The 13,035-nt window shown below is 35.9% G+C and overlaps 1 protein-coding gene across 32 annotated transcripts in view; it reads right to left on the minus strand.

Moving 5' to 3' along the window:
• Positions 1–3,220: 3,220 nt before the first annotated feature.
• The window catches only part of LOC148228472 (uncharacterized), a 31,547-nt gene continuing 21,732 nt past the window's right edge, over positions 3,221–13,035 (minus strand). For all 32 annotated transcript variants that reach the window (XM_088199413.1, XM_088199408.1, XM_088199402.1 and 29 more), the window contains 7 exons: positions 12,670–13,021; positions 6,009–12,592; positions 5,648–5,939; positions 5,278–5,584; positions 5,069–5,198; positions 4,160–4,342; positions 3,221–4,078 (listed from right to left, as the gene is read on the minus strand). In XM_088199413.1, coding sequence (XP_088055539.1) covers positions 3,986–4,078; positions 4,160–4,342; positions 5,069–5,198; positions 5,278–5,584; positions 5,648–5,939; positions 6,009–12,592; positions 12,670–13,021 — 7,941 coding nt within the window. In that variant the 3' untranslated portion in view covers positions 3,221–3,985. The remainder of the gene's footprint in view (positions 4,079–4,159; positions 4,343–5,068; positions 5,199–5,277; positions 5,585–5,647; positions 5,940–6,008; positions 12,593–12,669; positions 13,022–13,035) is intronic.

The raw sequence follows: 13,035 nt of genomic DNA on the forward strand, positions 1-13,035 counted from the left end.
TACAAACGTGTTTTATTCAAAAAGACCTAAAGGTGTGTTTTATTAACAGAATTTAGTCACATTATGGTTTTATATTATTTTATACGTTGCATCCGCCTTGAAACATTGAAAAGTTTGATTATTTTATATTTTTACAATAATAGACAAAGCTCATATGCAAATGATTGATTTAGTTAGTATCACTCGGTTTAGTGTCAACATTTATTTGGAAAGCATATTATATGTTTTCAGCATACGCATTCAGTAAATAAATTTATAGAATAAACACTAAGAAATCAGTAGATATAATTATTTTTCTGCCTTACATTTAAAAAAAATATTTAATACACGTACAGGCGGCCCTCGACTTTCGCACATAATTGGTTCCTGAAAATGTGTGCGAATGTTGAATGTACGAAAGTCTAGGAAAGTAAAAAAAATTGAAATTGTGTGTATTTTAAAATATTTATTTATCAAGTAAATATAAGATGTTAAAGTGCGGTTTGCAGGTGTTTCCTTTGAAAAGTTATCAAGAGTTAACTGTTTTCCACGATTCTTTTTCTTTTCTTCATATAGTATTTATAACATGCTATGTTTTTATTGATCGCCCTACGCACTTGAGATATGCGTTCTCCATTGGGATCACGATCTTCCATAATATTTAATAATTTGTCAAGGTGCGTGAAGGCTTTATTCATATTTTTCATTGTTAAAGATTTTTCCAAAATAAACCTGTCTCATCTACATTAAATATTTGGCTAGAGGAATATTCTCCATCTTCAATAATTTTGGATAATTAGGAAATAAGTTCTTTTGCAGCATCTTTATCCGCATCAGCCGATTCTCCAGTAAATTTAATATTATGAAAAGAATACCTCATTTTAAAATTGTAAAATCAACCGTTACTTGCTTGAAAAACCGTGTTAAAATCTTTTTTTAATCTATCCTTCCAATCTTTGTGCAGACTAAGAGCTTTTGCTTGAATAATTGAAATACTCAGAGGGACATCTTTTTGATGTTGGTCATCGATCCACGATGACAGATTTTCCATTTCATCCATGCTTTTTTTTTGCTGTTTTTTTGGAAACGTCTTTAAAGATTGTGGAAATATATCATTATTTTGCACAATTTTGAACGTATTTCTTAATTATATTTTTATTTTGCAAAATTGGACATATCGTAGACCTGTTTGTATCATACGAACGTCCGATTGAAGCAAAAGATTCACCGCTATCAGAACGTCTAATAATTTCCATCTTTGCCTTGAATCGTGTTAAGTTTATGAGTCCTTGATTTATTTTTGTTCGTATCAACACAAGTTTTTCCGTCTCTCACTCATTTTATTTATATTTTATATTTTATTCAATTTTTTTTTTAAATTTTTTTTTTTTTTTTTAAATATGCGAAAGTCGAGGGCCGCCTGTACTACACATTGTAGATGAGAAAAAATTATATCCAACCTATTTCATGTTATTTATTTAAATTAAATTAAGACCATTGTGACCAAAAATGTAGCTGACAGTAAATAGATCAATGCCAGTGTAGAGAACTAATTGGCTACAGCCCTTATTTTATAAAGCATAATAAAAAAATACACAAGTATCCGATACTCCGAGTCGTCGGGTATCGGATACTTGCATTGCGTTGTTTACGAAGGGTCCAAGGCTATTCGTACACAAGGCAACGCAAATAATTGATAATCGACGACTTGAGTATGTATAGTAGTGACTATTTAGATGATACTAAGAATTACATTTTGGTTATCAATCATTATAAAATGAATTATAATAAAGAAAATATACGCAAGTATCCGATACCCGAGGATTGTGTATTTTTTTATTATAATTCATATTATAAGGGCTGATTTAAACGCTTCAACGTATAATTACTTGCATAACCCTAAGAAGTACTTTGATTCGTCAAATGATTACTTGGACGTATTTTTAAGGCCAAATTGCGACCAGATGCGAAAATATATCGTGAATCTTCAAAAGTTAGGTCAAACATCGGATTCCTTGTTGGATATGTCTATGGGCAATGAGATTGAACGTCTTGGATCTGAGTATAACGAACCTGAAGACACAATTAGAAATTAAAATACAAAATAAACTTCAGGCTCAGGATAATACAATTTTTCAATTTTTATAATACGAAATTATACACTAGAATGTGAATTGAAAATCAGATCGACTTGAGAGCAAAATAGCCAAATAAAAGTTAAATATCATGTAATATACCATAGTTTCATTAAACGATTTTTGGTGTGAGATGAAAAAGAATATCCAAATTTATTCAAACCGAACACTAGTAATGATAATCATATCTGACCTATAACAATTTACAACAGGAAAATTATCACAATGTTTATGAATTGAAAATATCTTTATTTAAACAATATTTTATTGAACATATTTAAAAAAAGAAAAACATTTTTTAAATCATCGATTTTGACATTGGAATATTTATAAAATAAAATTAATTACAAAACCAGATCACATGTGATAAATATTTTCAGAAGTGTACATTAAATCTACGATTGTCATAAAATTCATATTATATACACAATACAGGTGGGAATAGTACTAATTCTTTTTTTAATTATTATTCCATAAAATTAAAAATTACATGATCATATATTAAAAATATTTTATAAACAATATTTTGTACTTAACCTAATCTTTACTCTTTTTTCAAATTACTTTTACAACCTAATTTCATTTCTAATAAAAGTAAATAGTATATAAAGCGATAATAATAACGACCATTCAAAACGATAAAGTAAAGCTTGAAAAAAAGTATTACCCGAACTGCATCACAATGACACGAATATGGCTACGTTCATACGGACTGATAAAAAATATGGTAAATATCGGTATCACTCACAAAATGGTCAAAAATATTTTAATATAGTGATCGACGGCTGTTCGTTAGCCCTCTTCTTGTGAATTAAGTAAAAAAAATATTTATCTAAAATTGATTTCTAAGTGTGTAAAAATCAAATTCTCAAAGTGTATACATATTTATATAATATATAAATTTATATTTAATATTATCATTTTACATATATAACAACAGTATTGCACAAGCCTAACATTTGGTTTTTACACTAAGATTAAATATTAATGGCAGACCGTACAAAAGGCTGTTTTATGAAGGCAGGATTATTCACAACATGACATACAGCTGCTCGCTCGCGCGCACGACTTAGAAACTATATTGTACATTTTCTTCTCAAGTATTATTTTTATATTATTATTCACGTCTAAACGTAACTCATCTTCGTTATTTTAATATATTACACATTGTACAAATATGATACAATAAATTAAAAAAATCTTACACATTACAATTATTATATTAAATTAATTTGTAAAGTTGAGAAACAAGTTGTGCAACTTGTTTGCTATGCACACACTAAAACTTCGAACAACAGTAACAAATCACAGAGTATAATTTTACACAAAAATGTATATAAATAAAATCCACGAGAGTCTATACAAACATTTTTTCTTTAATACAAACAAAGTATTTATTTTCAATAATTTATACAATATATCATCAGTCGTCGAATTTATAATATACATAAATACATATGTACCGTACAAAAGCGTGTATGTATCTCTGTATAACTATATACATAGACAATAAAATCATCATTCGAACATTTCGTTATATACATATCGCTACAACAATCCCGAAAAAAGTATGCATTATAAATATATTTTGATTTCGCTATAAGAAAATATTGATCAATTCCATTGTAAAAGAATAAATACATTTTAACATTCGTAACAAAACTATGATGCAAATCTTGAAAATACCGTTCCTACTAATTATTTTATAATTAAATGCTTTTTAAAAAAGTCTCACTCCGATTGACTGACTACACTATTAGGGGAATGTAATACGCGTGTCGTTAAAATAAATTAACAACGTTGATATCGGTTAGTTGGAAACGACCGAGGAAGTCGTATAAATCAATAATGAGTTGTTTTTTGAAAACGTTTCAATTCATCCACTTGCGGCAGTTGGGAGCGCCGCACATACAAGATATTTTGTGGGCATCGTCTTCAATATCGAATTTGTAATCATAAGCCAGCTGAAATGATTAACAACGATGATTAAATTGGTTCTGGTAAAGACTGTACAATACAACATTGTAAATATTATTGTGACTCACTTCTTCTCCGCGCATAATTCTTCTCTTAGCAAAGATGATAATTCTAAGATCACGCTCCACTTCGACGGCTTCAGCGACACAATTAGGATTGCAGGAATGGTTGATGTATCGTGCGAGTCCTCCGCTAAGGGTAGCATCGACTACTCGTTCCTCGTCTAAGCGAAACATGTAAATTCCTCGATTCTAAAAAGTAAAACAAATGTAATTAATACATAGTTACATCAGAGGATTACTTTCCTAGTTATTTAAAAATCCATTTTACTTTTAAGTAGATTAATGCGCAAAAGTTAAAATAAACGCTTTTCAGTGCTTATATCTTCAACGTACCATCACAGTACTATAGTTACAATTTATTTTGTAGGTGATAATCTTTTATTTTAAACTATTTTCGAAAATTAAGAGCGCCAAAAATCGATTGCAACCAAGGGCAATAAGGATTAGATATTTTTATTTACTATACACCCTCTGATTGATCTAAATACAATTTTCTTTGTTACTTTTTAGGCCTTTACACTTCCCTATTGCTACCCTATTTCCTTTTTTCTATAAAGTATATTGAATGGCACCCATTTTAATTATGCTCAGTTGCACTCTATGACCCTGAAAAAAAAATAGTAACTCGTCCTGCCTAGAATAAATTTTGCATGTATGGTTATTTTTTAGGACCTCAACAAAACAGACTCCTATTAAAAAAAATAGTAAGTATTTTTGTTTTTATTTCGTTGTTATTTCCTGTTGATGCATCTATGCTAAGTAAGGTTTTTAATTTGTGTTCGTTTTCTGAACTATATATTTATTTAAATATAACAATAATAGCAACACCGTTTACAGACTAGTATTAAATATATAAAATAAAACACTTGATAACTTATGCAGCTTTCAATCCAAAAATCTATAGGAGACCCTTACCCTTGCTTCATATTTCTTTTCTCTAATTTCTGAAAGTTCATGTCGGATAACTTCACCAATGTATTCAATGACCATTGTGTGTTTTTCAAGATCACGTGCGGCATACAGTCCTAATCCTTGAATTTTAGATCTAAAACGTAAAGCACTCACAATAAGTTTCACAATGAACTTTTTAATTGACTACATAAAATTTTCAAAAAAATACATACCTAGCCAAAAAAACATTATTTCTCCATTCTTGTTTCATTTTTTTGTATTGGCTGCTTTTGCTGTGAACAAATTGTTTAGAATAAGGACAAGCGTGTTCCCCTGGTGGAGGTGGCGGCGCTAGAGGTGGCGGTGGAGCTCTAGGAGCCGGTGGCGGGGCTCGGACGGCTAAAGCGCGCCGCCATTGAGCGCCCCTCACTGCCGCACGGGGCTCAGTGCGTGCGGCGCCAGATGGATTTATTGCCAAAGGTAATTCTAAGAGTGGATTTCGTCCATATTTAAAACGGTAGTCGGATAATGTCTCAATTCCTATAAAATATAACATTATTAGTGTTAAAAAATGATTGTAGATTCATTGTAAATCATCCTTACCAGGTAAGCTCTCCAGCACTCGAACGATCGCCGGTTCCGTCAAACCAAACAAATCTTCTCCGGTCAAATAGTCGGGCCATAGGCGCAGGGTGTCTTGAGCGGCACGCAGATTGGCCAGAGCAGTTAAGAACGGAGCCCAAGCGGCACGCGGAGTACCGCCCCGACTCTCAACAGCGCCAGTTTCGTTTTCTTGAGGCGTCACTATAAACTCTGGTCTACCACCCTTATCGCCGATCGAGCAAACGTACCGGCATCTTGAATTCACTCGTTTCGTCGACCAATAAAACCGTATCTAATAACAATAAGCATATTTTAAGCAATATAAACAATAGACGTAACATATAATGGATCAAAATATTACAATTTGATATCCGATGGGATAGATAAAGTGCGGCGTGTGGAAAGACGACAATTGATGAGGTAGTAGTTGTCCGATTGATAAGAATATTAAGCCGCCAACTCGCAGCAAATGGGTCGGCTCAGCCAACTGCATCACGTTCGCAACTTGTCGACTCTCATCACGCTGCACGTACACTCTGCGTTGAACGCTTAAAGTCGTTAGTTCGTTTTCTTTCTCTCCTTTAGGAATATGTGACGGACAGTGGGCCGTTTTATTTTTGTGAAACACGCATTTATCTTTAATGGCGCAGTTCAGATGATAGACATTGCTACAGCGAGTCTTAAAACAGCGTACCGTAGCTCCGATACGTTCACAAAAAACACATACAGTAGTTGAACAAGCTTGAAGTGCATTCTCAAAATTCATCAAAGCTCCGCTCTCGGTTTCGTAGACTCCGTCAGACCATAAGGCACAATTCAGATGAACCCACTTATCAACGTCAAAGTTGAGTAGCCGAGATGGACCGTCGGCGACTCCGTCGCCTTGAGCATGACATAAACTACACTGTCGGGAATCTTCGGGTATTCGTTTAGGCATCACTGTGACTCCAGCACGGAAAATCATCTCAGTTATCTCCCTATCGGTCGGCCGTTTATAACGCGTAGATGGACCAATGCATCCTGGAGACCAAAATTTGTATTGCATTCCTCGGTGAATCTTGGGTGGTGGCTCCAAACCACCTTGTTCAATCATGGCTTCCTTCAAAAGCTTCAAATCAGGTTTTACATCCAAATCGTCGTCAGCGTTAAGCTTCAATAGCATTTCATTCTCATTTCTCACCAGATCTTCATTATCTATGGCGTCGATGAACGAAAGATCCATCTTTTCGTCTTTAACAATAGGTTTAATATCAAGATCGTCAATATCGATGCTCTCGGCTGACATTGCATCAAATTCGTCCTTTGGTTTTATATCTATGATAGGTATTAAGCTCTGATCTGATTCCAATGATTTAGTAATGATTTTATTATCGGCTAATATGTTTGTAGGTGTCCACGAAAATCGTTTGTAACATTGACTACTGCAAAAGTATAGATCGCTATCGCCGTCGTTTAAAAGATCAGTGTTAGATTTGAAAGATTTTAATAATGGAAATTCTGAAGCTTTGGCTCGTATGACTGAATCTAAAATAACGACATCGCAATGTCTGCAAAATTTTGCCGCTCCATTCAAGATGCTTTGAATATCAATCGGTGTGCCTTCTTTACCATCTTTACCCTTGGAACGATATAAGCCTAATTTGTGCGAAGGCGGAGTTGTTGTTCTTTCGACGATTTGATAAGAAGTCGGTGGAGGAATATGCAGAATGCCAGCCAATTCTCGCAATACTCCTAAAATATCTTCAGCGGCACCAGATGTTAACGTTAAAGTTACCGTCACATTCTCTTCGTTACTACTATTTACTCCAGACACTACTTTTGATTTAATAGAAACGGCATCTTTATTTATGTTACTACAAATGTTTTCTTTATCAATTTCTTTATCGTTTAGTATCGGTAGTGGTTTAACTCTGATCGGAATTGGTGTAATAATAGGTATGATAGGAGACTTGGATCTTTCAATCTCGTCATCACTGTCCGATTCTTCGATGAGCCTAAGGCCGGGAAACGGACAAGGTCTATCCCAAAGGACGCACTCGGGACTAGAACTGCCGATGATCGTATCCGGGGTGTCTATGTCTCGTTCTTTACATATATATTCAATTTTCTTATCGTCAGAATCCATGTCCAAACGAATAGGCGAAAATTCCTGATCGTAAAATCCTCTTTGGGTAGAAACCGGAGGTTTATCCGGAATCGGTTCATCTTCGCCAAACGGTTTCGTATTATAAAAGTCTGTGGAATTCGGTATACAAGCATTGCCAAATTCACCTACTAGATCGCCACACCGAATATTATAATCCCTCACTTGACCAACCTTTCCCAAATCGCCAGATCCAAAAACTGGACAGACTCCGTAATTTTTACCCAATTGAGGTTCTTGCACTTGCATATGCGGTAATTGTCTCAGCTGAACCATGAGATTATCGATGAAAGTGTCATAGTCTTCGTCAACTTTGGAACCTTTTCTAGGTCGCTTCTTATTATTGTTCGCTTCCATCTTTTGATTGTTTTGTAACTGTCTGCGTTTTTGTTGATATTCACGACGTTTACGCTTCTTCGCTTCCAGAGCTGTTTCTTGATTGACTAAATTATCGATCGGATTATCGACATTCATGGGGATATCCATTAATTCCTCTTTTATCGGTGTGTCTAATTTTCCTAGATCAGAAGTAGTCGATAAACCTGACATCGCTGATTGTTGAGACGTTTCATCTATGAGTTCTTTTTTAACTTCTTGCGGCACGAATGGTTGATTAGAAGGACTTTGTTGGGGAAGAACGACTTCTTTTTTAATCACTTGCGGAGGCGGTTCGTTAGTCGCCATACAAAATGCGGATAAAGGTGGCGCTGAAGTAGGCGTCGGTGGAGATTCTTCTTTAATAGTTTTTACTGTTGGTTTTCTAATATCCATTAGAGATTGAGTCGGCTGCGTTACAGTAGTTTGAGTTGTGACTATCGGGGTAACAATGGTTGTTTGAGGTGGTTGCGGCACAAACACTTCTTTGGGTACAAAAACTTGCCTCGGTGATGTTTCCGGTTTTTCTACTGTCGGCGGCAATGGTGTCGGTAAATGAGGAGGTGGAATTGAAGGTCTTGCTAATTGGGCTTCAAGCGAAGATACGAGACCTAAACTGGGTGCGGCTCTCTGGTTTCCGAGTAAAGACGGTATTGAAGCTCGGGGTGGTATCACAGTTGGAGAATTACCACCAGAGTTTTGAAGCAATTGTTTCAACAATACATTTTGAGATTCGTCTGCTTTTTGCGGTATGTTTAATGATGAAAATTTACAACCGCTGGATTCCATGGGCAGTCCACTCGAATCTTCACAATCCATTGGTTCACTTTTAACAATGACAGATTCCAAACTATGACGCTTATTCGGTTGCAACTGTCCTGGTATAATATCAGATTTGGGATCATCTGTGGATTTTGATCTTTTTAGCGGTGAAGTTAGTTGAGAGTGCAAAAGCTTCGAAGATATAATACTGGCTGCTGTGGGCTTTGTAGTCGATTGAGATACATTCGAAACCATCGTGTTTTGCATCGTACTGGATGGTATCTGATTAGATGTTAATTGTGTCATCGGACGAGTGCTCATAATAAGTGCTGGCGGCTGACTTATACTTTTCCCATGAGTAGATAATTGTAGAGCAGGGTGTCGATTAGATTGTAGCAACGTGCTACTTAACAAATTTGATGCCATAGTTTGGTTTTTATGAACGGTAGACGTAATTGCAGTTTGTATGTTCGAATGAATCACTGAAGATAACACTTGTGATGCGTTCGGTTGAATTTTCGTCAGAGTAGGCATTTGAATGGTTTGGCTTACCGTCGATGATTGAACATTAGTATTTAGATGGTCTTCGTTGGACGTTAAAGTACTAGCCAACGGAGAATGTATCGGCGATCTTGTAGACAAAAGTGGACTATTTCTGGGCGAATTATTAGGTGAACCTATTGGAGATTGTTGTGTTCTAATCATACCAGTCGTAGATGTAACCATTGACGTGTTGATTCTAGCGCTGGGGATTGTCGTCATCGGAGAATTTTGAAAATTTTCACTTGTCGAAGAATTCATGGAGTTCATCACAGCTTTTTCTATTAATGTGCGATTCGAACTCTTCCCAGCCATCACCTCAACTTTGGTAGAAGGCAAAAGATTTTCAAAGTTGACTTGCGTAGTTGTTCCTATTTCTTGCGGATGCATTTTTTTCATCAGGGATATACTCGAAGTTGCCGATTCGCCTTTAGAAGTATTTATAGACGACATAATAGTTCTTAATTGTTGCGAAACATTAGCGATGTTATTGGTTAGCTCTGTAGGTTTAGACAGTGGTGAGAGTTGAGGCATTATCGTCGTTACTCTTGAAGTTGCTACAGTAATCGGACTTTGAGACGATTCCCTAGATCTCATTATAACATGCACTGGGATCGTAGATTTAATAGTCTCTTGGCTTGATTCAGGCTTTGGCGTAATGCTGTTGCTTAAATCTTGTCTAATGATATCCACTATGTCTGACATTGCATCGTCGTTCCTATTCAATAATCCAGATATTGATTCTATGTTGGATTCGTAGCTGTTCTCCTTTCTTTTCATGAGGCATTGCTTAGATTCTCGACTCATATTATTCAACATATCGTATACATCTTTGAAAGCCTCGACTTGCTTTTGTGTCACGCTAACATTACCCTCAGAATTATGAGCTTGTAAAGTAATGTTATCCAAATATCTGTCTTGGGTGGCAGTCGGCGATGGAATAGATATTTGTACAGACTCTTGGGCAATATCCGATGGCATGCCCATATTAGAATCTACGACAATGTTTTTAGTTGAATCTACATAATTCATTTTTAGTATATTATCCTCCTTGAGCCTCCCTTGAATGTCTACTTTATCATTTATAAATTTGTGACTTAGTGATTTTGTCGTACATGGTTTGTTATCATCATTATCAGATTTAACACTTTTTTCGTCATCTCCTTCCATAATGTGATCAGGCATTTTTTCACTGATCATTTTAGGCGATTGCGGCAGATCAAATTTGAAGAGGTTTATGCTTTTCTGCGATAAGTGCTTTGAAATTTCTGTGTGCTTGGTTATTTCATGTTCAAAATCAACTTCCTTTGGTTTGCTTAAAATGTCTTGATTTTGCGTGTTAAGTTTAACTAGAGGCAAATTTTGGTTTAGTAAAGTACACGATTTTGAAACTAAAATGTTAATCGCAGTCTTTTGCGGAATAGGATTATCAGACTCCTTACTCTTTTGGTTAAAATCCTGACTTTCATCATCTTGACTGAGAGAATTATCAGGTGAAGCTGATTCGTCATCAAATATCTTAGCAGGCAATGTAACATCTTGCTTCATAGATAAAGAAGAAAGTTTAGGGCTCGATATTGTTAAAGTTGTAGGTTTTTCTAGAGCCTTTACAATTTTTTGTTTTAAATGCTGATGCGTTAGAATCGGTATGGGCATTCTGGGATTATTGGTATTTGATGTAGCCAATGTCAAAGTGGTCATTCTCGGAGCAGCGTTCATATTTGAAGATATCACACTTATCACAGATGACAGAGATTTTGACGGTAAAGTCAACGGCGGCTGATTAATTGTAATGGGAATCTTCTTCAAATGAGAAATGGGTGAATTGATTCCTTGATTGCCTGAAGTAAGAGGCATAATAGGCACATTTAGTGTTTTCAATACGGGAACCGAGATGGTTTGATTCGCAATTGAAACGGACGCAACTGTCGCTTGAGATACTTCATTTAAGATTTTTGCATTGGCATGTGGAGAAATCACTGCAGCACTTAGTAATGGTAATCTGGCTAACGGAGCACCTGGTTTTCCTGTATTAACAATTTTGAATTGATGCAAATTGGAAGCAGATTGCGATGGTTTTGGAGCCAGACTAATAACAGCTACAGTTTTCTTTGTAGTTTCAGTTCTTGTTATAGTGGAAGAGGTAGATTCGGCTGCAGCGATGATAATTTTTTCGCTCAGGATTTCTTTGCTAATTTCTTCTTCGATAATGTCTTCGGGCTTTCCGCTGTCAATAAGCTCTTCGAAGTCTTCTTCTGTCGCAATCTGCTTTTCTGGTGAGCTGACGTTTGAGCTTATTACGACAATTTCAGAATCAATCGATTCATGCATCACTTCTTCTATTTGAATGCCTTTAGTTTGCTGGACACGAGATGATTTTTCATCTACCTGAATAGTAATATTTTCATCTTCGCTGATTTCTAAGGGACTATTATTACCCTCGCCGTTGGATTCAGATGTATGACGACTGTAACTTATCACTAAAGAGTCATCCTTAGGAATGAAGCTCAATTGTTTTAACGAGTCATCACTGTCTACAGTATAATCGACATCAGAAGAAAATAAAAGATAATCATGAGAGACTAATGGACTGGGGGCGATTTCAGATATCCCCACAGGTGGAAAAGTTTCCAAGACGGAGAGATCGCCTTGATCCGAATCTGTGGCAGCAGCGCAGAGTGAAACTTCAGCGCCGACAAAGTTTTTGTCACTCTCATCGTCATATTCAAACATTTGATGTTTGTTTTCATCGGGACTGCTTTCAATCAAAACAAACTCTTCGTCGCCAAACTGTGTACTCTCTACTATTGGTATTTTTTTCTCTTGATATCTTTTGATGTTCTTTGATTTTGATTTACCATCCGTCGACATCATGGACAATTTTTCAGTCATTTTGCTTTCACTTGCGCAATCCAACAATGTTTGAGTTATCTTATTCGGACTCAGTGGAGGCGTATTAGAACTGTCGTCTGGTTCATTGTACTCAGCATTAACTAAAGATGTTATAGGTGTGCTTTTAGCAGTGGCGAGAGCTTGTGTAACTAGCATAGCTTTACTCGGTGTTTTCTTCTTTAAAATTGAAACTTTGCTGATATGCGATTCTTTCTTGGGTTTAGGAATCAATCCTAAAATCGCAACAAAAAAAACAATAGCTATAGTATCGATTGAGATTAAATATTAATTTAAAAAATCATATACATACCTTGTTCTGATTGAGTGCTTGAGCTCTGGATAGCATCGGTGGTAATTATTCGCTTAATCGGTTTATTCTGTCCCCACATTGGGGAACCACCGCGTAATCCAAGTTTAAAATATTTGTATTTAAATCCAGGAGGCAGTGGCGCTGGATTATGCATCGAGTGCGGATTACCTCCTCCACCGCCGTCGGGTTGCGGCGATGGAGATGGAGTGTTGTGAGTTGAAACTAGGGGACTGCGCACTGACAATGGAGAGCTAGGCGGCTGGCCACCGACTAAAGGACTTCTCGACAATGGCGAACTCGGTGGCTGACCCATTGGGCTGTACTGTTGACGTTGCATCATCTGTTGTCTTTGCTGTGAAGTAAACA

The sequence above is a fragment of the Plectrocnemia conspersa genome, unplaced genomic scaffold (genome assembly GCF_051122295.1).
Source record: "Plectrocnemia conspersa isolate PC_06_02 unplaced genomic scaffold, ASM5112229v1 ptg000012l, whole genome shotgun sequence".
Lineage (NCBI taxonomy): Eukaryota > Metazoa > Arthropoda > Insecta > Trichoptera > Polycentropodidae > Plectrocnemia > Plectrocnemia conspersa.